Here is a 27,829-nt window from a genome sequence, read left to right on the forward strand (position 1 = left end):
GTCAAAGACAATATATTACCAAACACAGATGAGGAGAAATATGAAAGATGATCAGTATAGAACTCCTTTTCACTCTGCTACATTTATTTTAGGGTACTACTGGACAGTATTGTGTAGGCTTTTGATAATGACAAAGAACAGTAATTCTTTCCCAGAAAAATCATATAAAAAATAAACAAAATATTATTTATGTTTTCATAGAAATAAAGAATAAACAACTTGTACAACATTTAAGCTCTGCTGCCACTTAATTTGGTTCATGTAGATAGCCATTTGAAACCAAACAGACATTGGAAAATTTTCTCCAATCAGATGAAAATATTTCCTAAAGCATAAACTGACATTCTGTCAGACATTTTAATTCCTTTTTATGACCCTTCAGCCTAAGAAAAGTGTAAGTAAGATTTTACAGCCAATGATTTGCCAACTGATAGAGAAAATGAAAAGTAGTGAGGAGAGATGAAAATGCTATGACATTGCAACTGCTGTACTGTTTATACTTTATCCATTTAGGATCTTTCCACTGTTTCACAGAAACAGTGTTTCACAAACTTCTAAGTGCCATGCTTCTACTCAACAGGCTGCTCATTTTTGCTGCCAGTTTCATTTTCACCACAGCTTTTATTATCTTCACACATTCTTCAAAATACTATTATCTTTTACTCTAAAGATCTTGAACAAGTAAAATTTCCTAGGTATAAATATAATTTAACAAATAGAAAAGGTAACAAAACGCATGTTTATGAAAGCATATTCAGGCCAAATTTTTTTGTTGCTGCTGTGGCTACCTTCTCCAACCTTCAATGCTGTATTTAAGCCTTCTCTGAAGGGCTCAAAAACTCAGTCATCATCAATGCATTAGCTGTGAGTCAAAATAAACCAACTGTTACTAGAAACTGCAGGTTTTGGCTGCTGCTTTCTTTTACAACCACAATTTCAGTAAAAAAGTATACACCCTATTTTTTCATAGATAGCTTTTAAAAGAACACTGATAAACTTTAAAGTAGACAGCCACACAAAGCAACAGAAAAAAACCCAAAAATTGTATCAGAAATAGAGGTTTTGTGCTGCAGTGGTAGATGAAGTTCCTAATTACCTGTGGCATCAATGATTTAGCAATCATATACGATTCTTCAGCTTCTTTTGTTTTGTTTAGGTTCTTGTAAGTTCTTCCTACATTCATGTGGGCACCAATATCATCTTAATAAAGAAAAGAATGAAATTTAAAATATTTCCATGCACTTAGTATAATGAAATTAAACACATATGTTTCTGATGAAACATCTCCATCACTAAAAGAAGAAAGCAATTCTATCAGTTTTCATCTTAATTGTGAAGCTACTAATTTAACCAGGAACTGGTTAATGAAGAATTGTAAAATTAAAACTGTAAGAAGTTTAAGGTCCTATCATACTTCCCTGTATCTAATTTCTTGCTATAATAGAGGCATATAAATTGAAGGTTATTTATTAATCTTCTAAAAGGAAAGATTGTCCAGTAATACCTAGAACTTCTTTTGCAACAATATATAAAATGGATTAAATGTGCATTTTAATATTATCTAAGATTTTTTAATTTTCTTACACACTTCCTTAGTTTTGAATAAAAAAAAGTCGTATTTATACTCCATTAGAAATCACAGTTGAAGTTAATTCATAAAGAATGTGATACGAGAAATAGTTTTGAAAGTATTTGCAGCTTTTTATAGACAAATCTCTTCTGGAGGACTTTTTTAGTTTATTTTCAAAAACCCTGGATCAATTAACTTATTATACGACTTTGTTTGATGTTCAGTTGAAGCATGACAGAGCATTGAGAAGCTGTTAGTGTAAGCTAAAGTATACTGAAATACCAGGAGTGAAGAGATGGCAATTAGTTAAAGCTTTACCTGGTTGCACTTGTGTGGCCTGTATGAAAAACTGCAGAGCTCTTTCAAAATTTTTTTCATTTTCTAATGCATGCCCCACATTGTTCCATAGTTTTGCATTGTTCTTATTCACCTAAACCCAGAAAAAGATACCAAAGCATAAGGTATTAAGTTGAAATTACTTAACAATTGAGTTTCTCTTAACAATATCTTAAGACATAAAAATGTATTGCAAATGACAGATTTCATCAAGCTTCTATATGCAAAGAATAACAGAACACTACATACAGAATGATTACATTGTTCTTGTTGTGTAACATCAATTTGTTTTAGTTATTTGCTTAGAAATACCAATCATCTTAAAATTCATTTTAACTGTTATGGGATATTTTACCAATTGCCTCATCATGCCATATGAACTTAGAAGAAATAATTCTATGCCTCAAACTTTTTGTAGATTTTTGTACTGAAACATATCCGGCTTTCATCCAGACAAGAGAATGAATTCAACTGCTTTGACACAAGAAAAATTATCATCTATTTTCTGCATATGAATTTCTATATGTGCATCACACTTCCTTTAAAGCATTCCCAAAAGCAACTAATTAAATGTCAATACTCTCAATATAGAAATTAGTGTGCTGAAACAGGCATAATTTTTGTCAATTTTTATCATGTTCCACTGCAGTTTCTTAAGAACAGCAACAAGAACTTCCCATTATCCTTTCCAAACAGAATACAGTACCTTTAAAGCAGACATGAACAAAGTGTACTCCGACTCCCAATCCCAGTTTCTGTGCAGTGTTTTTAAGGCATGAGTGAACAGCACCGCAGCCAAACAAACCCAAGAAATTTTTCTTAGTACACTATTAAATAAAACAAACAAAGACTTGTTGTAAGCACATCAGCAATTCTAATTTTTATTAGAATAAGTATATCATATGGTAAAAGGCAAACAAAGGACCACATTTGTGATTAGCACACTCCAGTTTGAAAGGAAATATGTTCAATCTAAAATTAATTTTGTTTACCTTCTTTTGTTGTTATGCTCATGCAAGTCCCTTAATAAGAACAAGTCCAATTCCCACAACACAATAGAATTTTTATAGAATGTTCACAGAAATTGTACTTCTCTTAAAACTTATCTGTAATTTAGAACAATACATATGATGCCAAAAAGTGAGGTTCTCCAAAACACTATTTTTAACAAAATGTTAAAAAATGAAAACAGCAACTAAAAAATCCTCTCATACTTTTGTTTCACATCAGACAATTCCACACATTCTTTACTGCACACATTGCAAATCTTTCCCACACTGCAGAACACACCTTAATGGAGAGGTCTGTGGAGACTACCCAATCTTCCATAAGCAAATATAATCCTAGTGCTACTGGAATATCTAAGTAGGAGAACATTTTAGTGTTTTTCTAGCAATTTTATTTATAAAGCTGCAAACTGGGGCAAAGGTCACTCTCTGTGACAAGCTTGTCAGGAATAACCTTCATTTTGTGCAGTTTATTTTTCTGGAGTTTAAACATGACAGATCTAAAACATACACATTAACATGCTGATCATTTGGTTTCTGGATTCTAATTTAATTATAAAAAAGATGCCAAACATTCAATAGCATTCCCACAATTATGAATACTATTTGTTTTTAAAAAAATCTCATTCTTGAGTGGACATACAGGTGTTCACCCTTAACCACTATTTCTCACATTTGACTTCCAGAACAGTTGTTCACTCTGCTATCTATTTCACAAGAGTTTACTAAAAACTGCAAGGTTTTTTCCCCATCTACTTCTAAGAAAAACAAAATGCATGTTTTGTCTACCATGTTTGGTTTTAAAAATACTAAAAAAGGGAAACTGTAAAATTAAGAGAGTAATTCTAAAATACTGCCAAAGTGATCAATAAGAACTCTCATATACAGTAATCTGTAAACCCATCAGGCTTATAAGAATTCCTCTTTCCACATATTTCTAAAGCAAGGAACCTTTTCTTTCTCATTTTAGAGAACTTATTTCCAATATTTTTGTAGTAAATGACACTAGCTGCCTAATTTTTCTCCCCAGCCGTCCTCTCCTGGTTCCTTTCTTTCACATCACTTCTATTTTTACTGCCTTGTAGTGGGATTTGTGAGAAATCCACACTCCCACAATATATCATTAATTTCTCATTATCCAGTGCTGTCGCTTCAGCAGCACCAGTTAGTGTAAATTTTTTGCAAGGCCTCATCTCTAACAATAGCAGACAACACAGACTGCAAATTTCTGCCTTTCCATTTGTCTGAACTGGCATTAGGACACCACTGGGCTAAGGGCAAAGCATCAGTGGGATGTGTGTCCAAGCCAATGCAAAAGATATCAGAAAACACAAAAGTGTGCACAAAACATGCTTTTAAAGCACAATTTTTAAGGAGAAATTATTAACCAAAGAATTGTTTTGTTTAAAAAATACTGAATGGCTGATATCCATTCCTAGCATGGCATTTCTGAGAATTTAATTTTTTACTGATTAAATTTTCAGCACCTTTAACTGGCTGACTCACATGCACTGTATAAACTTCAGTCAGTAATCAACTCTGAATAAAGTGAAACCAGTTTTGATTTACACTCATCAATTATTTTCATAGAGGATAACCATATTTATGGCTATGCAAGCTTTCCCATTAGAGCTTTTATCAGTATGAATTTATTTACCTTTTATTTGATAATTTCTTCCATCCATGTGCTACTAAAATGCAGAATCCCATGCTAGGAACATATAACACTCGCTCTGCAACTACAAATCCAACAGGAAAAAACAGGTTTGACGCAGGAATGAATGGTAGCACTATTAAGCAGAGAGCCTAGAAAGGAAATGCAAACAACATTAGTAATCAAGATATTGGCAGTGACAAGCTGTACCCAAGAAACAAGTTAAAAACTACAAAAATATTCCCATAAAACCAGACATAAATAGTAGATATTTGGTCTTTTTTTAATATTCAGATCTGTTTCACATTGAATATAGCAAGTAGTAACCTGCAATTTATTCTATTCCTTACTTAAGGGCTTGGAAGTATATTTGCTTTACTATACTACAAAAAGAGGACAAATAAACACATTAATTAAATTCAAAACAATTTTAGTAAGAGTTCCAGATACAGAAACAAGACCGTGTAAAACCTTGGTCATTATCTGATAATTAAAAATTTGTATCAGCTTATTTGAGGCATAAAGCAGCAATTTTTACAGTACAATAGAGTCTGTTGTGCATTTCTGTAAGAAATGTGAAAAACAAAATCAGAGTCAGTCACTGAATAAACAGCAGTTTTTGGACAAAGTGCTAAGAGTACCCCAAAATATCTGAAATTACGATGAACTTAAGAACTGCACAATTGTAGTTCTTAGGTTGGGGACTCACTTCTTGTCAAAAATTGTGTTTATTAAGAGACAAAGAAATCCATCTGTTGCAAAGAAAGTGGACATGACCAGTTGCTTTAAGTCCTGAATGACTGTTAAGTAGCAGATTTCCAAACTCTGGTTCCAGAAAAGACATGAATAATTATTTCAAAATATCTGGCCTTCAAGTTACAAAAAAACCCCCATAAAAACAAATCTACAGAAATGGAATTTTTCTTTGAAGAAAGAGGAATTTTCTAGAAACTTTCAGTACAACTGGCTGTTAGAGTTAAGCATGACATTAACTGCCTCTTCCACGCTAAAACAGTTAAATAATCCAGTTTGAAAATCAACCCAGGATTACATATATAAAAATGCAACACTGATTGATAAGTAAGATTTTGTGTCTTATTTCAAGGATATTTCAAGAATATGCACATGGATCATTAACACAGCCCAGCTGCTGATCCACAGCATTTCATTAAGCTCCATGAAAACAAAACCACAACAGAGCCTTGCAACATACAGAATACACTGATTACTTGGGGGATATCAATGGCTTTGGCCTATCGTATAGCTTCATTTTGTAGCACATAACAATTAATATTTAATATAAAATACTGCATTCCCATTTCCTATGAAATCTGCTCCCAGGCACTTCAATGCTGAAGAAAATCAGCATAATATTGAAAGTTATATACACAGCATAGGTATAGATTAAAGGAAAACAACTTGCATTAAACCAGGACTATACTGTGTCGGGTGACATTGAGGTGTGCATGCCGGAGTGAATGACCTCAGAAAATCCTTCCTATAAAACCCACTTGAAATAAAAACACATATAAAAATACCACCCTCAAACAAAACCTAACTGACTTACACCAACGTATGCTAAAAAACCCATTAACTCTTTCCTCTTGTGAACTTCACCAGATAGGGAATAAACAGAAATGCAGGGAAATAAACAGCCTTAATATTCAGGACTGTCCTATAAAAAAAGTGAACCACACCCAACACACATTTTTCGTGCTAACAGTGCAGTGAAGAAATACTTATGCCTCAGCTTATATAAGGAGGAAAATGCAACTACTCTGCATACTTGAAGTGCTGGGCACTTCTTTTCCAAGCATGTCACCTTGCACATCTACTATATAAATAATTTCTTCTCTTCATACACAGTTTCCAAATTCAAGACAAGAAATTTCATCAGCAATACTAGATATCATTTTCACTGGTCTTCTAGGGAAATATATTGCCTTGCTCCAGTGACAAGACAAGAAGAAAACATATGAGTCAGAACTATAATGCTAGGTCTTTTAGAAGTGCATCAAAATTTGTCAGCTGCTTAGCAAAGAACTTCTTAAATCTTAGGTTATGCATAAATATTACCACCCATCTGAAACTTCTGTTTGCTGATTAACATACTAAAAAATGCATTATTTCTGAAGCAGACTAAGATAAATGCATGCATTTTTTTGTACGCATAACTTCATCGCCGAACTAATAAAGTATGGTATCAGGTTATCATTCACCTTGCAAAAATTTGCAATGGAATCAATAATTGATGACTTTTTTTTTTCCAAAAATACCAGCTCCTTTGATCCTTCCCATTTCTTCCAAAATATTCTTTTCTATTAATCCATCTCAGTTTCAAGATCATATATAATACTGAACAGATACAGGAACTGATTTTACAGCTTGACAAAATTAGTTTTTCATAATATGAAAACAACTTAAGAAGAAAAACAAAATAACAATAACAAAAGTGGAAACTTATTCCTAAATGCAAAAATATGTCCTTTCTTTTACACCTATGAGAAAGAAAATCAAATCTTTTGCTAAATACACATCATGACTACTGACATTTAAACAAAGTAGACAGCTTGCAGGATGAAAATGCATTCTGGTCCTTGAAAAATTTAAATTCTATTGAAAGCCACCATGTGCCAGTTGAGCTCTGAATATCTGAGAAAGGCTGCAATACAGTTTACAAATACCTAACAAGGGGCATATTTATTCTCATCTCTAACAGAGTCACATACTTAATTGCAATTTAGCAGTTTCGTCACCAGACAATTCTCCTCTTAGGCGTTCATTCTAGCCTAAAAGGCGAGATACACATAGTATCTCTGGATCACAGCAGATTACACATCTGACCATACAACCTGAGCCACTTGCTCTTAACAAAAGGACAAAACCAGGGCATCATTCATACCATCAATACTGTCTTGGAGGAATCTCCGGGGTATCGGAGACTGAAGACCATCAAAGATCCCAGAAAGCAAAAGAAGGTAAGGGTGGCAATATTTCTAACATCTAACAAAGACTCCACAAGAGGAATAGTTCCCATTGTCCAGTCGCAGCATAATTCTGAGGGATTGAGAAGAAGCCAAGCATTTACAGGGAGGAGGTAGTTGAAAGTCAGCTGTCTTGCTGGGGATGGACTAACAGCAGCTGGGTTATCAAACCTAAAGCAAAAGAAAGGAGAAAAAGGAGCTTTTAATGAAGAAAGATATGATGTTGATTCACTTTGTTGCAAACTTTAGAGTCATAGCTAGAACTACTAATTACAGACATAAAATATCCTACTCTTCCTGCATTTGTCAGGTGTGAAACCATGCACAGTGATTCACTGAAGAGAGGGACAGACCTCCTCCATGTTTATGAAACTGTTTTGGGATATAATCAACATAAGTTTGAAGAAACAGAATGATTTACATCTCAAGTTGAGTTCAGTGGTCCTTGTTCATGTTTTTAATAGTTCGTCTGAATTTTTCAGGGACAGTTCTAGATTCTTGTGTTTCTATATTGCTCAAGCTCAAGATAAATTAGTCTTTCAGTTCTAACATCATTCATATACATCTTCAAGCAGTCTATCTGAAGACAACAATGGTTTCTGCATATTACATAAAATGTAAAATATATTCTGTATGTAGAAGAGGAAAAATTTAAGAGGTTTGGAGAATTCAGATAAGGTTCAAATAAAGAGACAAAAATATTTAAGCAATAAGACATTTAATTTCTGAATTATTAAGATAAACTATCAACTGTAAACTTTTTTAAATGGCTGCCTGCCAAGATAGCTCAGTATTTTGAACATTTTATTCAACAGTTGCTGAAATATATCATTTAGCAACTTCACAAAAAATGCAATATTGTACAGACACTGAATACTAATATTGAAACAGGTGAATAACACTTAAGTTCATATATTTTTGGCTATTTCATTCCGACTTCATTAAGTCACATCTTATTTATAAACAACTGTAAATAAGAAACACTTTACTATTACCTTGTAAACACTGGAAGCTGAGACTGGATAACCTGGACTCTGACAACTACAAGCAGGAGTGTACTGAACATTAGGACTATGAGCTTCAACAGTGTTTGGAGCATAGAGAAAGGAATACTGCCCTTTCCTCGAAGAATCTGTACAGCTGTGTCCAATAATGCTGGCAAGGTGTACTGCAAATTAAAAAATGGTGTATAATCAGACAGAGTATTCATTAGTTCCTCAGATAAATATGAGCTAATACTTTTTTTCCTTGGTTTTCTGTAAACGTCTGCTCCTAACAGTTAATTAATTCAGCTTCTTAGTATCCTTATGACAAGTCCCCAGAATCAGGTCTCCATTCTAATAAACTAGTCAAGTATTCTTGCTAACACTATCACAGCTGAACCTGTACACCCATAGCTATTTTGTGCTGACAGATCAAAAAATTGTACCATCTTCAGAGGCTTGAACAAATGAATCAAAACCACAAAAGGAACTCTCAAGAAGAAAAATCACTATTTTCAGAATTATCAGCCCCTCTATAAACAAAATTCCTTACGAATGACAGAAATACAATTTGCTTCCTGATTAGCCCTGGCTTTCTATTTTATGCCACTACTGCAGTAAGTCATCCCTCCTTGCCTCATGAACATCATAACCTTGCACAGTTTCTCATTACATAAGCTAATTTCTTCTCAGTGTACCTCTTTCCCTTTGTTTTCATGACTTCTGCTGGTGATGATTTATTGATTCACATATACCGGCTGGCTAAACTAGAGAAACTGAAAAGTTTTTGAGGACAGGTAAAAATCTAAGTTCATGTAACACCTGTGCTTTCAGAAGAAGCCTCAGTTTGCATTTTAGCTTTCCTACTCAAATGACTTACACAACCTTATTAAACTTCAGTGAAATTGAAGATCAGATCAAAAGTTACTAGAAGAAAGGAAGAGTGGGTTGAACACCAGTCACGTATTGGTGATTTCCTTAAAAATCCAGCTAGAAAATTGTATTTTAATTCACTAGACCTGCAAAGGCAATAGTTACTAAGACATCTATGTGAGTCTGGTATTTCGGCCTTGATTATGTGTCCCCAGGATCGACAATCTTTTGGCTTTTATTGGTGCATTTTTGGCAAAATTTTCCAGCAAGCAATTAAGAAACAACTATAAAATCTTCTTAAAATATGGAATGTTAAATTTTAATTTTTAATTTATTTTGGTTATTGAAAAGTCTAGAATTATTGAAATGCAGGAGAATCTTGTTTCTTTAAGGAAAAGTCACAATTAATTTAAAGGCTTATCAATGCTTAAAATGAAATATATCAGATAACAGTATTCTTAGAACAACAAATTCCTTAAGAATATTAGTTATTCAAATAGGACTACTCTAAAGTATTTGGTTACTCAATAGAAAATGATGAAATGAATTTGTATATAAGATGTTCTCTATTTTTACTACAGGGATTAAAACCAAATAATCCTCCATCTTCATGCACCTCAAACTTTAATCAAGACTGTTACAAGTTAGGATTTGCAAATCTCAGTCAGTTAAAACCAAAGGCTTCCATTAAGACCTGTCAAGTCGTTACTGAGTATATTTGCTAACATCTCCGCATGGCACGTAAAGGACAACTTGGAAATTATTTGATTCCCTCACTGTTAACTGTCAAAAATCAATGGACTCCACAAAATCTGAAAAATGTAACAGAACTATTGAGTTAACCTTAACTGAGAAAGATCAGTGCCAAATATGATGCTTCAAAGTACTTAATGTCTCATAACAGGAATCCACTTTATTTTTCAACAGCTTACCCCTTGAGCAATAAAGACTTCATACACACAGCATATCCCCACCACTGTTATTCCTTGTTCTTTACACAGTGTTGCAACAGCTACTAGAAATACAGTCACTGCAATTGGTGTCCACACTGCAAATAAAGAAGATATTATTGAAAATGTTCCATCTTACAAAAAACACATTTAGTAAACTAAATTACTTTAAAAAGTGAAGGCTTTGACTCCTCACATCTGAATATGCTATGTTCTGTAAATATTTTGAGTATATGTAATGTCTTATGAAAGATGACCACTTTTACTCTACAGATAATAATACACACGCACCAATATTAAAATTGCCTCCCTTAAACTGAATAAAATAGATGAAGGGTAAAAGACTAATTTATAATAAGCAAAACAAAATATGTCAGTATTTCCTAAATCACCAGAGCACTTTTTCAAACGGAATACTTTATAGGGAGTCATGGCTTCTCACTATGTCAATCTGACTCTGGCAAAGATGGAAGCCTCCTTTATCTGCACTGAAACTTTGGAGTTTACTTGTGACTGATCATCTGAGGCACCTCAGCACAATTCCACTTAAATTGCAGTAATAAAAGTCAGTGCAAGAATATCCTAGGGTAGGTGCTATAAACTAAGAAGGCATTAAAGAACTGCCTAAGTCTTGGGGAAAAAAATGCAATTTATAATGGAAAGTAGTATTATATGGGTATCTTAGCTCTGAAGGAGTTTTGGTACACACTTGCTGAATAACCAGTTCACCTCTATTATGGTTTTAAGAGCATTTTTATCAGTGGTAAAGAAACTGAATTATATCTCTATTTGTCAATCATTTACCTATGGTATTATCCGGACCTTTAGACTTTGTGTATGACAAAAAAGCAGCTAGGAAAAAAATAGACGATAAAAGCTCTGCTCTGCCCACAACTCCAGTTACCTGAAAAATAAAAGAAAAAAAAACTTAATTTTTTTAAAGTATTTATTGTTATTTGATATTTTAAGATAGCATTTATTGAGTTTTTATTAATAATCTAGGTATGCCATTTATGTTACTAGATATTTATTATTATATAGATAGCAGATCTCTAAGGAAGTATTCCATAGAACACAGGAGTTACCAATCCCCAGGAGCAAGAAATTGGGTAAGAAGAGTAAGAGGTCAGTGTTGTTGAGTAGAGAACTGTTGGTCAAACTAAAGTGAAAGAAGCAAATGCCCAGACAGAGGAGGTGAGGACTGGCAACTTGGGACAAAGCTCAGCTGTGCAGAGATGGAGTGTGGAAGGCCCAGGCAAAGCTGGAACTGAACATGGCAAGGGACATAAAGAATAACAAGAAAGGCTTCTACAGGTAGGTTAACCAGAAAAGGAATGTCAGAGGTGTACCTCCCCACACCAACAGTACTGAAAAAACTGATAACAATGGACAAGGAGAAGGCTGAGGTACTCAACATTTCTGCCTCAGTGTTCAATCACAACTTCTCTTCCCTTGATGAGACAGTGAGGAGTGGATTTTATGAAATTCAGAGAAGAGTTAAAATGCATATGGCAAAGGGTTCTTTCAGAATCCCCAAAGAAATACACTCATTCCCATGTCGAAAACTGTTTTCAAAAAATGCTGAAGTGAAACCAACACTCAGCTATGGAAGACAGGTCATTATGCTCATGGTTATTGCAGTAGCCACTGTGCTGCCTACAGCACCTTCTGGGACCACCATTCTTCCTCACTTGTCCTCTTGTGTAGTGCCTCTGACTGCTTCCGAATTTTTACAAGTAACATGGCTGAAAAATAGCATGTTGTCCCTAGGCAGATGGTCATATTTAGCTAAGGAAACTGCATAGCTCATGATTTAACTATGACGATGCTGAAAACTGACTTTTTTCCATCTGGACCCAGCTAGAAAATTTTATTGCTAGTACATTCTTGGTCAAGCATGATTGATCCAGCACAGCATAAAATGAGAAAGTAACTCAGTACCCAAGGTCACAGTGTAAAGAAAAGCATTCTAATCTGAATCTGAAATCATACTCTAGTATTTCTCTTAGGACTACAGTATGTTTACCAAAGGATTCACTGAATCACGCACAGAGAGAGCATGTTTCACCATTGGTAAGACACTACAGTTTGTGTTAATATTTTGAAGAGCACCTAAGTATTTGTTTCCAAAATATCTTAAGATGTTTCAAAGATTCCTGGTCTGGAATCCAAAATTGTCTAGCATTAAGACATTAAAGAGAACTTTATCTGTAGATCAGTTGAAAGAGAACATTAATAAAGCATGTTGGTGTGCCTCCACAGTTGACTGCCAACAAAAGAGAGGTTCTATTTCTGGATACAAACGTGACTTATGAGAGAAAATTCCAGCACTCACGACGTTAGTTGATATCCTGTAGTTATAAAGGTGGTTTACATACTTCTGGCCAGAACAGTAGCAAAGCAGTTAGCAAGACTGAACTTGAATTGTAAAGATAAGGACAGATGAATCTATGGGGCTGTTGATTCAACTCATGTCCTAAAAACGTCTTCCTCAGAAAAACAGATATCACTGCAAGAGCCTAGCTCCTTCTTAACTCAAGCAGAAAATTATCTTCTACTTATCCCGCTCTGATAACTTTTCCAGGAAAAAACTGTTTATCTTAAGATAGGCAAAGGATTGAAATATTTATGTATTGTATCTGCTGTTTCAAACTCCTGTACAGGTGATTAATAAGTAAGAGATTAATTTAAAGGAATTAAGACCAAATACCTTTCAATTATACTTTTAAAAGATAAAAATCCAAAAATCCTAGTCCAAACATACATCTAACATACACCTAACATTATTACTTCCTCTTTTCTGCGTAAGGAAACTTCCATTTGTTCTTTTTACACACTGAAAGAGGTGAGGGTAAGAAGCAAGCAAGCCCTTATCTAACTCTTCAGTGAGTACCGGGGTACAACAGCAGGGGGACTGAACTAGAATTGCGCTCGGCGGTGTTCCCAGCCAGCAGCAGCTTGTAGCGATCCTTGTGTTGCAGCGCCCTCACGTGGCCGACACCAGGCCTTACACACGCTCTGCCTTACACAATGAGCTTCTGTTACACAACGGGTTGTAGGACCTGCACGCTACTTCTTACTAACTCTGATGGCACAGCACTAAAAGCATCTGTGCTACTTGCCACTTGAGGCAGAATCTGAAAGTTCAATCATAATGAAGAATCACTGAAATTTGGAATTGAAGTGATAAAATTACCCTGGCTGATCTAACCTGTGAGCCACTAACCTAAGTCACTGGAAACTTGCTAGCGCTGCTGCAAAGATCCCGTCACATTTACTACAAAGAGGTAAAGCCAAATTCAGCAATTTAAAGCATGGTTTTTCAAAGAACCAGAAAACCAAATTAAATAAAGAATTTAATTTTTTTAACTCATATTTTATCCAAGTTTTTAAAGGGGTTGGTGCAAACTCCTTTAAAACTCCTCTCCAAAGCCGGGGTTTCCTGCTTTGGAGCAAGCAGGAATTTTTTGGTGCCGAACTTCCTCATTTTAAACATTCCATTAACTTCTAGCAAGGACATATTAGTAGCTTAAATAACAACCAACTTTATCAACTCAATTCCTGTAAAATTTGCTCAAAATGCAAAGATGTAGGTTTCTTAATTATTGCTTAAAGGGATCTGTACTACTAGTGAATAAGAGATAGATGCAAACTCTTTACCCAAAAAATCAGGACCAAAAAATTAGAACATAAAGCCCTCTCATTTTATTACAATCAAAAGACTCTGTTCCCCAGTTCCCTACCCAAAAAAACTCCTTCCACTCAATAAAGTGGTATAATCTTCAAAGCAGCAAAAGATTCAAACATTTTCAGTTTTCTGAAAATAAGCTAATACTATTTTAAAAAAAGAAAGAGACAGGGCTTTGCAATACCTGTGTACTGAAATCCAGGAAAGCAAATTGAAGGGGAGCAGAAATAACAGCAGAAAATGCCAGACGTCTGCTTTATCAGATTTTCTGGCAGAAAGAAATCTAATGAATAGTGATCACAAGAGTTCATTTCCTCCACAACATTGCAAGCCTGGCTGGCCGTTAAAAAGTATATAATCAGAAACCTTGTACAAACAAAGCTTTTTGGTTTTTTTTTTAAATAGCAGTGAAGAATTCCTTCAGAATCAAAGAAAAGAAGAGAGAAGCGAAATGTATTTCTTCTTCCTGGCATGCTTTATGTTAAAAAATGGAAGGTTTAAACAGAATTGGGCCTAAGCCGGCTATAGCATAGGAATAACAATCCTAGAGAAAATCCCACTGAGACAGACAACTGACATAAAAGAAAGCAGACAGAACAGGCATGGTGATTAGCCACAAGGGGTTCTGGAAATGCATTGAGAGGCATTCATAGTATTTGCAAAATAGGATACTGTATGAATCATCACAGAACACAAATGTCTACGTAAACTGAAGTCATAAAAGCCAACATGAATAGCAGAGGCCTAAATTATTCAGTAACTAAATTCATGTTTCTTTAATTATTTTCCAGTAGTTGCATGTAATATAAAACAACTCTTGAGCATGGAAATTTGTCACTTCCACCACTCACTGCAAAGGAAAAATTAAGTACAAATAAAATCATACTTTCTGAAGTTATATATATATACAAGCAGATACAAACACCATGAAATTTAAGTTTAATTAACACAGTTCAAACAAATTAAGCACATTACAGCTGTACCTACCGCTTCAGTATGTATTGGGTGCACTGCGAAGAGCAAGGATGCAACTACACTGCTCCTGTTGTCCAGGAAGAGCTTACAGACCTTGAGGAAGACTATGCAAACCACCACATGAAAGACCAGATTTAGAAAGTGGTAAGAAACTGCATTTAACTCACTGAACAAGTAGTTTAAGCGAAACGTTAGAACTGTAAGGGGACGATAAGATTTATGACTCCTCTCCTGAAAGAAAACAAATAAAATAGTCACCACTAACTTACAAAATTACTTTCACTCCAAAATACCTTCCTAAACACCTTTCCATATCTAAATCTCCTTCCACTGTCAGGCATCTACCTTCAAAACAAAGATTTGAAAATCAGTAGCCCAAAAAAAGGCAAAAGAAAAAAAAAAAGCTTTTTCCTCTAGATGTGGTTAAGGATTTTTTTCAGTAAAAACATACTACTTGAAACTTCACTGGGGGAATTTAGGAACCTTTTTAACTCGCAATGAATACAGAACTAAATGGCATCTAGAAGCTTTGGTTACAGGGTTATATGAAAATTATGTATCAGAGTCTATTTACAGACCTAGCAAATAGTATGTCACAAGGAACTAACCCTGTAGGTTATGAACATAAGAAAAGATTATAAAGTGGAATGCCTTGATAAGCAGAGAATGTATGAATGGGAGAGAATTTTTATTCATTTGCTCAGCAATAACACCATGTGTGACTTTTAAAATGGTATCAAAATCCTTTAGCTATTGCCATTTAACAATGTTTATCAAGAGCCTCAATGCCAATGCAGCTTTTCAGATAATACACAGCCACTCTATATGATTACAAATCAGAAACTCTGAATTCATATCTATCTATCTATCTATCTATCTATCTATCTATCTATATATATATACTTAAATAAATTTAAAGGAGTCAATATCCTAATCCCAAGCTTTGTTGTTTAAGTTTTATTTTCCTTCCAGGTTGCATTCAGAAATAAATGCCCTTTCATGGCAATAACTAATTTGAAAAGAGAAAAGAAATTGGTCAGAGTTGTTCAATTTTGATATTGCAATTACATAGAAAATAACATCATGCCGCTGTGTGCTGTAAGTACAACTTCATCTTCTTACCAGCTCTTTTATTGAACAAAGGGAAAGAATATAAGCTACAAGTGTTCCTGATATTATTGTACAAAACACTAACACCACCAAATTCCATCAAATCCAAGCTGTTCTGTTAAAACCACACTAGGGAAAAGAAGTGTAAAAACACTCTGCAAGGTTTTTTTCAATTTCCTAAACGTTTCAAAGTGTTTCACAAACCACCTACCTCAGACATTGGAGTGCCCCAGAAGTCATTCTGAAACAGATTTCTTAATGGAGTAGAAGGATGCAAATCTTTATTGTCCAATATTGCTGAAACATCATCAAAAACAAACCCACAAAAGAGACTGTTCCAGTAGCAGGCTGCCACCACACCAACTATTAGTGCAGCTTCCTTCAGGCTTACGTCAGCCATCTTCTCAAGGAGGTTTCATGGACAGAAACTGAAATATACGTAGAGAAACTTGAGTAGTTTTACTTACTAAACTTGATTTAAAAAGTCAAATTAAGACATCAAATACTTTACAAGTTAATGATACTCCATACCTATAAATCAGTAAGATAGAAAAGTTTTTCCTCAAGTCACACATGTAACATGGTTTAGTGTTTAAAAGAAATACTCTCATTAAAATATCTTACCCTTAAAAAGCCTTACAAAAGGTAGATACACTGCTACTTTTCATGTTTACTTGCGGGCAAAGAAAAAAAAGCATTGATAATAAATTGTGATGTAGCTTTTCCAGACAGCTATTGCAGTTCAAGAGAGTGGTGTAAACTGATAAACTATGAAAAATAAGTTCTCTGGAATCCTGAGTAATTTAACATACACAAATTCTTAGTTAGCAACGAGGCAGATAATGTGTCAATTATTTATGGGGTTTGGATTTAAAGGTGTTTCTCAAAATATTTCAAAATAAATTAAAACTAAACCAAACTTCAAACATTTTGATGAACAAACTGGAAACTTGTAGAATTTCATAAATACAGGGGTTCAAGGACAGGTAAAGGACATTAATAATGTTAAACTTACCATTGAAGGTCACACAAGGCTCATTAGCATTCTTTGTAGAAGTTCATGAAAAGGTCATTTTTTTCCTCAACTCTGCCAGTTGCTCTGATGTCACGGACTGTTCATGAGACTACTGCCTAAAAAAATAGTATGCAAAAAACCAAAATTAACTTTATCTTGTATTATTTTCTCTCATCTTGCTTAACTTCCTAAGCCCCAGAAATTATTGATCAGCAGTTTTATGACTGTTTACATAATATTCTATGGGTGAACTGATCAAAAGGTGAAATTACAGTGTATTGGGTTGTTTGAAAATACTGTTCTGCCTCAGAAGAGTAAGAAGGTAACTACAGGTCAAAGGTATTCCTTTTGAGCACTAGTGAATCTGCATAGACCACTGCCAACTGCTGGGACTGATGGTACTGAAAAGCTACACAGCTGAACACTAACTTCATTTTGAGAAAATGGACATGACTGAACAAGAGTAGTTTCCCCCCAAATTGTAGAAGGGGAGCATCTGTAAGGATACAGAGCAGCTAGTATTAGCCAGATTATGTGGATCCATGAATACATAATGACTGAAGCTTTATGCTTATCACAGTTCACACATCAAAGCTGATGAGCTATTTGAAAGCTACAGTCTGCTTTATTGTACTAAACCCTGAAATTCTGGTGATTTTTTTTCTCTGGTCTAGTGTGCTTTTTAAAAATTGTGTTCATATTTATCATAAAACATGCTGAACTGGAAAGGACTCATAAGGATCACTGAGTCCAACTAGGTACAGGAAGGAATACACGTGCAACAAGATGCAGGTGCAGCTAAACTGAAAACCAGGACACATATAATTTCAAAGAAATCAAACTAAACCATTTGGTGTTCCTCACATAATCGCAGTTAAGGGTTTTTTAGTACTTGGAGCATGGGCTATTGATGTTACTTCAACAAAGAAAGCCTTTTTTCAAAGCTGCCACCACCTTTGTAATTAACAAAAACAAATTTAAAAAACACCACAATGTTGAAGGATGTTGTGACACCTTTTTCATAGAATGACACAATGGTTTGGGTTGGAAGGGACCTTAAAGATCATCTAGTTCCAATCCCCCTACCATGGGCTTGATGCAATTACTTGGAAACACTAAGATAAGTTTACAACTGAACATGTCTGCGATCCTCTTGGCAGACAGAGAAATCTTATCAAAAAAAGAAAACAAAGCATGCTACAGGAATACACTTTTGAACTTGAACTCATTACTTTTTTAGATCCCCCTTCAAAGGTGGATATGAAACATATGCTTCTACCCTGCCAGAATTTGAAATTCCTTTTTTGCAACAGCCTCTAAAGAGTCCCCTTCCTACTTCTTGAAGTTCACTAATTCTACTGAAAAGGACCTACAATAAACATGTCAGGATTTTCCAACATATTAGCCTTTATTATTTTAAATACTGTGACATAGTAATATTACCACACAGAACCAACTGTAAGATTTATTTAAATTCAACCTTTAAGAAAAGGTTTTGTTAGGTGTTTTAACACTTATTCAGAAACAGCTACTGTTACCCAACTAGCAAAAAATCAAAAATTGATTCCTAAGTACTGCATCTTATCAAAATGGGAAGCTTAACCAGCCTTAATTATTAGCTCTTTCAAATTTTAGTAGGTTTTCACTTTTCCACACATGGAAAACTATATCAAAACATCTACTATACCTATCCCTTAATCCCAGGTGATTCTGATGCTTCCACAAGCCTTTCATTTTGCTCTGAACTAGCATTCCTTCCATCCAGAACTCCACACTCTACACTATTGTTGACCATGCTGCTCCCTGACAGAGCTCCACTTACCTACACGACAACTGTAGGGAAAATACTGTTTTCATTTGAATGAAAGGGAACTCTTAAGCATAAATAAATTCAGATATTAGATAAATACAAAGTTCATGTTTTAGTGGTTAGCCCACCATCAGAGAACTCCAGAAAATATCCACATTTAACACGGGAAGCTTTTATTGCAATTCACCTTTGCACATTTCAATCACAGATAAAATTACAACTACATGCAAATACATGGCTATACCTTGGTCTTTCAAGGCAAGTATTTGAGTCACAGACACTCCAGACAATCCTGAACAGGTTTACTGAATTTACTGTAGGCAATGAATATATGCAACAAAATGCACTGTTCTGGTTTTAGCAGCAAGTCACCCACCATACTGTTTGAACTGTATCAACTTAGTAACCTTTAAATCATCACACCATACCCCTCTAAAATTTTAGTTGTGTGCTAAAGCACCAGGTCTTGAAAATTGAGAGGCATAATGGAAATCTGGTAAAGCCCTCATATCCAAGCACTCTGCTTCCAGGCTAAGCACAAAGAGAAAAATGGGAAATGTAAGGCCACATAAAACCTGTAGATTGCACAAAACTGCAGTACAGGTACTTTACTCCTTCTGACTTGCATTCTGGCATTCTAAGGTCTTATTTTCCTGAAATATACTGTAAAGATACACAGGGTTAGGAAAATTACTTTTTTCTACCTGGTCTGATTACAGAGTACTTTTAATGTTCTGGCTGACCTAAAGCATAAATATGGAATAAAAAAAACCCGCAGTCCTTTATGTTAGCGTAACAATGCAGATTTTGAGCAAGTCTTGCAATCAGAACCACTACTTCCTACCTGCTATTGTAGCTGGGTCCACCCTCACACTCCAAGCTCCAATCCTGCAATGATTATCAACACGTTGAGAATGCAAAAGTAAACCAGAGCTTTATAAAAGATCACCCGTACTTGGTAAGCCAGGCAAAAGTATGCCTGCCTTTAAAGTCAGTGGAAAACAGCAACTGCTTCTTGGCAACCAAAATAACTTTCACATCAACTAATCTATTATCAGTTTGATGTTGGAAAGACAGAATCCATGTAAGGAGTATATTAGACTGAGAACCTTGCAAATCACAGACGTGCAAGAGGCTGCTGGAGCCTTGATATGACTGGGCTGCTCATGTGAGTGGATATATTCTCCTTCTTACCAACTGACATGTTGATCAAGCCAAGTATGGTCTTGCAAGTGCCAGTACTTCACTTCCTATGATGAATGTATTTGATAAACACCTGCAAAATGCTGCCTAACAACTTCTTTGCTAAAACAGACTTGCTGCAAGGGAGAACCACATCACTGCCTAGTCCTAAACATGCAAAGAGACTGACCAACCCTCAGGTTATTTTTTCATCTCACCTACCTGCTACTCTCACAGCTACTAAGACTGCCCCTGAGATACCTTAAGCAGCCCTTGGGCTGTATGACTGCCAGCTTGTGGTTTAGTACACAGCCACAGAGCTACTATTTGACTGGATGATATCAGGACAGACATGTACTTCCCATACTTTATTAAAAAGACTTCTGTTGAATGCTTTAATTTACAACAATATCTGACCATGTCATGAAGAATATACAGCTGAAAACAATGAATGGCAAGGTAAACCTTAAGAGTCAGAAAATGCACAGTAGTCATAAGAGCCAACTGTAAAAAAAAGAATACCCAGTCTGTGCCAAACAGCTTATCATTGGACTAAATCTCTTAGGCTGTTTGGCACAGAAATCTGCACTTTGCACGGCACCGTTTTCACATTTGTACAGAGACGCTAAATGGAAAGGACAGAAGAGAACCAGCACTCTCAAGCCCATTTGGCTCATGAAGTACATAGTTATCCTGTTCCAGCTTCTCGAGATCACTCCAATAGTTCATCCAATCTTCAACAATAACAGGCAAGAGTAAAATGCAACAAAGTTTCACAAAACTGAAAAAATGCGCTGACAAAAAAACAAGTAACAACCACCAAAAGAGCCAAAGCACCTTTAGAAGGTAAGAAGATGCATTTCTGCGTCTTCTTACCTTCTGATTGCTACTAAATCCACGGCACTACGGATGGTTTAGCACACCACATGTTGCAAGATGAAGTAGTCTGCATAAGAAAACTTCTGTTGCAAATAAAAAATGCATAATGATGTTCTAAGAGTATCCTCAGTTGGGAAATTTGGGAGTGCAGAAGCCATTTTCTGTCCATCAATTTAGGAAAAATTGGCAAGTGTCTATCTTGGCAAGAACACAGCTGCAATCTTGAAAACATGCAAAAGCTATTTAGCGTTCCATCATTAGCTATCTGCCACCTTACGTTAAAAGACCCTTGCAGGAACAAATATGTTTTTGTCTGTTAGACACATCTGACTGTCAAACTTTAGAAACTTAAACATACATTTAAATTTTTTTCTTCTACTGAGTAATGGCACTTGCATGGATTGAAAGGCATTAACAACAACGTGTTATGCCAATTTACTAAAAAATAATCAGGCAATACTAGAGATTTATTTACTAGAGACACAAACTTTATTAATCACTGAAGGTTCTGAACTGTTTAGAACATCGGTTACAGTTCACACAGAAACCTTCAAATTATCAAAGGTGGAAGAAAGTGAAAAGCTGTTAAAATCACTCCTAGGGTTATTTTTATTTTTAAACAGGTAAGCAACTCATTCATCTAAGAGCTGGTAGCTGAACTGATGAATATTAGCACATATATACAAACAAATAGCACAGTCACTTAAAAACAGTATTTTTAATTAATCTTTTGAGGCTTTGCTAACATCCTAATTTGTGTTGCCTACTTGCTAACCTTTATTTTTATTCTGAGTCAAAGTGAACATTTTGTGCTGATTATTACAAATGTTTACTGACAGAGAGATCATAATTTTGTTTCTATTTTGCCTTTCCAACAAAGCCTTAAACTTTATCTACTCATGCCACTACAAGGTACAACTCCAATAGGAAAAAACTCAGATGCACAGCTGAAATTTAAATGATTGGGCTTGAATCTGATCTAGAAAGCAAGAAGTATTTGGGAAGATGAGAGGAGAAATGATACAAAACATGCCTGAATTTCCCTTTCATCTTGCTGAAATCCTATACCAGGATAAATATAACAAGAAAAAATTTATTTTGAAAACCTTCTGCAAGGTTTTTGCTACCAGATCAAGAGGCATGGGACTACTAAGAAACATTCTTCACTGCTCAGGAAGGCCTTCAGCTGTCTCTTCACATGGTTCTGAAGGATTAACTAGAAGAGCACTGGCAGTTCTGATACAAGTCAGAACACGTGCTGCAGGCCAGATGAAAATCTCCCACGGGGAAAGAACTTGCGGGCAACCAGGCAGCAGGACTAACACTGCGACATTTTAGGTTACTCTGATACAAACAAGGACCAAAATGTAACACAATTTAAAATGGGTAAGATTAAGCTGCTGGTTTAGCTTCAATGTGTTGTGAGTAGATATATTGCAACTGGTACACATCAGTTGAAACACAAACCACACAGGTCTAGCTTGTACTTTATAACTCAGAAACCTAAATCAGTAACAGAATTTCACATTTCAATGTCAAGCCTTTAGGGGGTTTTTGCTACATTCAAACAGCAGCAAAATAATGCCCGTCCTATTTAGAGCAACTACATAAAACATCTTTTGTGGCCTCACTGATGCAAAAATAGTGTCTCTAAAATAACACTTATCACCACTCTCACCGTTCCATAAATGCACAGCACAAACTGTATGCTTGTTTACTCCAAAGAATAAATGAACAAAAGCTACACGTGAGGTATAAGCTGAAAACACAGCCTTCAGACTCTGCTACTCTGTCCTTACTTAGTATGCTGGGTCTGTATAAGATTTCTTATGTACTTTAAATAACATTCCATTAGGCTTTTCATAGTGCAGTTTCTCAATTAGGTCTTTGCAAGGGCACACTGCTATCAAAGCTGTGATTTAACATGTATGCCTGACTCTTCCATCAGAGTAGGTCAAACTGCTCACTATGGAGCTGACTTGATTCCTTGGCTCCAGAACTGTAAGTATCTATTCCCACTAAAAGAAGATTCACTTACACAAAGTTCATCGTGTGAGATGATGCAAAACATACTGATTTACTTGGTCCAAGCCATGCTGTATTTTAAATGTTTTCTCATTTAAAGTGTGTGGGGTTAATACTTCAATTCCTTTTACTCTTTTTTCACTTTTGGAGTTTCAATGCCCACGTCAAATCCAAAAACCTTTTATTTCTGCACCAATGGTCTTTAGTAGCTGCACTATACAATTACAACCCAGATATGGTTTCACTAACAGTAAATGTAGAAATGTGTTCTCTGCTGATTCTGAAACAGAACACTCAAAAATGCTGATGCATATTAAATAAAGCACATTAAATCGCTATACTGGCATTAACAGCTGGTTAAGATGATGAAGATGATTAAAAAAAAAACCTCCTATACAGGAGCATTCCAGCATCAATGGATTATTTTCTCTACCACAGAAGGATTCATTTCCTGAAGGCTTAGTTTGTGGCTAAGGTGCCATTATTTTCTGTGTCACTTCCTACACCTAAGAAAGTCCATGCTACTAAGAAATCATTGTTTTACACCTAACCATAATTAATTTTATTTTTAGTAACATTGTCCATTCATTAAATATAACCCAGTCTCTTTCCCTTCCCTAACTACACAGTTTGCCTTTAGCACCCAATATGGAACTATATATGGAACTGAGATATAGAAGTCTTAGGAGTTGTGCTGTGACTGCATAGCTATACAAACTGCATAACTATAAGGAGTGCAAGGCATCTTGCATCTTGTCAGTCTCCTACTAAATATCAAGGATATACTGATCAAGAGATAGCAACAAAAACTGAAAAGAATTATTAATCCAAAAAAGGACAAAAGTACAAAGATAACGTTATAATCGCCTTTCTCTTACCATTAAAAACAAAACAAAACAAATCCACTTCAGCTCTCCGCAGCTGTTGAACGAACAACTACAAAGAGATAAACACGCCTGGAATGGTTACTAGCTTTCTTTTTTTATTTGAAAACATGTCTTCATAACCCTTTAACCAAAACACAGGATCCCAAACTTTATCAGCTATCAGACCTCTACCAAAACTCAGACTTGCTGGCTAGCAGTACCCAAAGGATGCAAGTAATTTATAGGCGTGCTTTCCCCGCGCCTTCTGCCCCCACCGTTCCCTGCCCACCCCGAAGCGCGCCCGTACCCGGGCAGCCCCGCAGCCCTCCCGCCGGCCGGGCAGGAGCCGGCACGCTGCCCGCAGCGCTGGGGCGAGGCACGCAAGGCAGGGCAGCCTGGGCGGCGGAGGCGGCAGAGCCGGGGCGCGGTCCCGTCCGCCGCTCAAGCGCCGCAGTCAGCGGGCGCGGCCGCACCGCAGCCCGGCAGGCGCGGGGGGCTCACCGACGGACCACGGCGGGCACGGCCGGCGGACCGAAAGTACCGCGGGCAGCAGCCACACCAGGCCCACTCCTTCCTCCCTCCCTCCCTCCCCCCAGCTCGGCAAGGCCCGCCGCGGGGCGCGGCCGCAGCGCCGTGCCCGCCCTACCTGAGGCCGGCACCACCGCCGGCACCACCGCCGGAGCCGCGGCCCCGCCACCGGAGCCGCCACCCACCGCGCGCTCCGCCGCCACCGCCGCACACGGAGCATGCGCGCCGCCCCGCAGAGGCTATCGGGAAAAAGGTGAGCGGGGCGGTCGGCCCAGAGGCATGCCGGGAGCTGTAGTCCCGGGGAGCCCGCCCGGTGGCGGGGGTGGTGCTCGGGGCCGTTGCCCCGGCGAAGCGGCGCTCTCGGGCGAGATCGCGTCCTGCCCGCCTGGCGGCCCCTCGGGACTGGGAGAGCCCGATTGGCACCGTGGGGCTTGTGTGTGGGTGCCACGGAAGGGCTGACTTTCCCTGCGCCCACAGTATCCGCGACCGCGGGAGAGTCTGATGGCGTCGCCTGGCAGCGGCCACCGTCATCCCCCGGGAGCGGTGAGGCCACGGGGCGGGGGGTGCTCCGGCGACGAGACCAAAAGCTGCCCCCGGCCGGAGCGGCTTCCCCGGGAGCAGCCGGGCTGGGGGCGGCGGCGGGGCCGCTCCGCTGCGGCGGGCCGGCCGCGGGTCCCGGGCAGGCGCGTCCGGGCGCAGGCTGAGCCCGGCATGGAGCGTCCCGCCCGGTCTGCTCTCGGCTGCTGCCTCTGCTGCGCCTCCTTGGGAAGGCGGCTGCAGAGTAAGGCAGGCTGTTAGTTCAGCAGAGCTGGAATGAAACGGGGACAAAATCGTCTCAGCAGCATCCTGGAGGGATCCTGGGCTGTCACTGTATCCTGTTTCTGGGATGTGCCAAAGAGGAGAGAATGGGAACCTGCCAAGATCCTCTCTTGGTTGGGGCTTTGTAATTAAGATCTTGTGATTCTCAGACCTACTCAGGGTAAATGCAATTTGAAAGTCAAAAGTAGCTTACATTGGGTTACGCCATGTAAACAAATACGGAGATAGCAGAGCACCGCGAGGTGCTTCTTGATGCTCCGTCCCCTCGTGTGCAGGCACTCTGTGCTTGCTGCCCATTACACACACCCTGGTGGGACAAGATCAGCTCTGCCCAGTGGTGCGTGATCTCCCTGTCATGGTAAGGTGTCACCACGTGAGCTTGGCTGCCTCTGCGTGGTTTGCTGCAGTCAGACCAGGGCACTGATGTTCTGGTAGTACTTGAGCATACCCTCCAATCTTCCTTTTCCGTCTGAGACTGCTGAACTTTACGACATCTGAACGTTTTATGTATGCTTGATTCCCTGAGTAAGTCCAGAAAATCTTGTGGTAACTAATACCAAATCCCCATCTATGTCACACATTTTGTAGACCCATGAGTTCAACGTCTCACCACATGGATAATCTGTTTACTAAAACCACGGGTTTTACTTAATGACAACAGATGAGCAAAGATTGAAAAAAAACCCCAACTTTTCAATTAAATAAATTTTCTCACAGTATGTACATACTGTGGACTTTACTCTGTGCATGGGTTGTGCCCCCCTAACTTACTGTAGCTGGTCTCCCAACAAGTTGGATTCAGTTGTTTATGTACAATCTAGTTATGTTTTATCCTTTTGGATAAAATTTTAGGACTGATATTTTCTTAGGACATTATTTTGTAAGTTAAGGGAAAAAGATACACGAGATATGGAAGGTGGGAAACAATTGACAGTGTAAGTTTGTGTATTTGCTTTCAGAATAGTTTTGATTGTTGAGCATTTAAAACTTCTAACTCATTGCTTAAGAAAAAATAAATATGTTTAAGAACTCTGATCCTTAAACAAGTATGTTGCTGAAATCAAGTAGTATTCAGTTCACTGAACAAGTCAAAGTGCCAGTATTCTCTTTGTATTATCCTTTGCCATTACGACAAAACAGAAAAGCAATAATGCATATAAAGTGTCATCCTTGTGAAGTCATGGATTGAATGTAATGCCTGTTTTATGGTTAGCAAACACTGAAGAACTATAGTAAATAGAGGGGACCTTTCAAGTAGTTCGCATATTCAGAAAGGATGAGGATCATTTTTATCCTTCCTTAAGCGTACAGTTGTATTTCTGAGTCTGAAAGCTCTTCTTTCAGAATGCTTAGGCATATTAGTTTTGGAAAGTAATACCAGTTTCAGCCTTTTATTAACAAAGGAGATTTCAGTTGTTGAGTCTTTAGACTGCTGAAGGGGGAACAGGGTGCATGATGGATCAGATCTCAAAATATTGTGCTCAGCATACAGTATTGCTGAAATTAGTGCTTGAGCTTGATTTTTTTTCTATAAAATACATACCCCGCTGTGTCATTAGCTTTTTGAATAATACTGCATTTACTATTCTAGTTAGTTTTATTTCTTTCTTAATTTTTCTTAACCATTTGTGCTATATTCATAATTTAGGGCAGTAAGTAGATTAAAAATGTTCTGTTCTAAACTTGGTAGAATTTACTTTTTGAAATATTGATCAGAAAGTCTGGAGACAGCTCCAAAGAACAGAATAATCCCAGATTTCCAATCCCTTCTGCCTTTTTCAGATACTGCATTGACTTTCAGGTATGTGAGAAATCACTGTGGCCCACAATATCCTGTAGGTAAGCAGTAGAAAAAACTTTCCATCACTTTCTGATTTTTCTCAGTTTCCAGGTTGATTAATGTCCTTTGTCAGTTCAAGTATTCTAATCAAAAAGAAATGATGTTTAATAGAATGCCAAGAAGTTGGTGTTCACAGTATGAAACTGAAAGTGTTGATTGTGTTTTAAATATTAGAAATAATGATTTTTGTGTTTGTTCATTGGCTTAAAAATACCACATTAAGAGATGGGGAAGAAAATAAGGATATTGAAATCAAAGTACAGATTTCAGGAGTGTTCTGATCTTCACTGATAGTTCTAAGAATTCATTGAGTCTGCATGGTGTAATTCTTAAAGAAAAACTGGTTTTATTATAGACTCCTAGTTTGCAATAGATCAAAATGTAAACAGAATGTTAATCAGTGTTACAGTTATTAAAATCATCTGCTGTGTTCAGTGGCCAGCCTCCATTAAATCATTTGACTTAAAATTGGTTTGCACTGATAATAGCTGATAACTGTTATTTTAATCTTTGTTCCAGGAAAAAAAAGTCCCACCTTCAATATGGCAGCTGTTTTAGATTGGAAGAAGCTCATGAAAGTTGATCCAGATACCCTGCCTCGTCAAGAGGAGCTAGCCGACAAGTTGCTGGATATCATCATCAAGGTGCTTGAGAAAAAGGGAACATGAGGGTTCTGTCATACCTTCTTCCCTAAATCATCTCTGCTCCTTCACATACATGAAAACTTTATTTTGT

The 27,829-nt window shown here is 37.1% G+C and overlaps 2 protein-coding genes across 3 annotated transcripts in view; one reads left to right on the forward strand and one right to left on the reverse strand.

Moving 5' to 3' along the window:
- The window catches only part of TMTC3 (transmembrane O-mannosyltransferase targeting cadherins 3), a 29,478-nt gene extending 4,837 nt beyond the window's left edge, over positions 1-24,641 (reverse strand). Inside the window, exons 1-12 of one of the 2 annotated variants that reach the window (XM_058804632.1) lie at positions 24,554-24,641; positions 17,146-17,261; positions 16,342-16,558; positions 15,033-15,251; positions 11,162-11,261; positions 10,340-10,455; positions 8,547-8,719; positions 7,470-7,722; positions 4,571-4,719; positions 2,613-2,733; positions 1,889-2,000; positions 1,097-1,200 (exon numbers count right to left, since the gene is read on the reverse strand). In XM_058804632.1, coding sequence (XP_058660615.1) covers positions 1,097-1,200; positions 1,889-2,000; positions 2,613-2,733; positions 4,571-4,719; positions 7,470-7,722; positions 8,547-8,719; positions 10,340-10,455; positions 11,162-11,261; positions 15,033-15,251; positions 16,342-16,530 — 1,536 coding nt within the window. In that variant the 5' untranslated portion in view covers positions 16,531-16,558; positions 17,146-17,261; positions 24,554-24,641. Of the gene's footprint in view, positions 1-1,096; positions 1,201-1,888; positions 2,001-2,612; positions 2,734-4,570; positions 4,720-7,469; positions 7,723-8,546; positions 8,720-10,339; positions 10,456-11,161; positions 11,262-15,032; positions 15,252-16,341; positions 16,559-17,145; positions 17,262-23,919; positions 24,032-24,553 lie in introns of those variants that run through there. The other variant, XM_058804633.1, reaches the window with a different exon arrangement.
- Positions 24,642-24,793: 152 nt separating this feature from the next.
- Positions 24,794-27,829, forward strand: part of CEP290 (centrosomal protein 290) — a 48,167-nt gene continuing 45,131 nt past the window's right edge. Inside the window, exons 1-3 of the mRNA XM_058804462.1 lie at positions 24,794-24,978; positions 27,037-27,093; positions 27,614-27,738. Coding sequence (XP_058660445.1) covers positions 27,637-27,738 — 102 coding nt within the window. The 5' untranslated portion in view covers positions 24,794-24,978; positions 27,037-27,093; positions 27,614-27,636. The remainder of the gene's footprint in view (positions 24,979-27,036; positions 27,094-27,613; positions 27,739-27,829) is intronic.

This window comes from Ammospiza caudacuta, chromosome 5 (genome assembly GCF_027887145.1).
Source record: "Ammospiza caudacuta isolate bAmmCau1 chromosome 5, bAmmCau1.pri, whole genome shotgun sequence".
In the NCBI taxonomy this organism is placed as follows: domain Eukaryota; kingdom Metazoa; phylum Chordata; class Aves; order Passeriformes; family Passerellidae; genus Ammospiza; species Ammospiza caudacuta.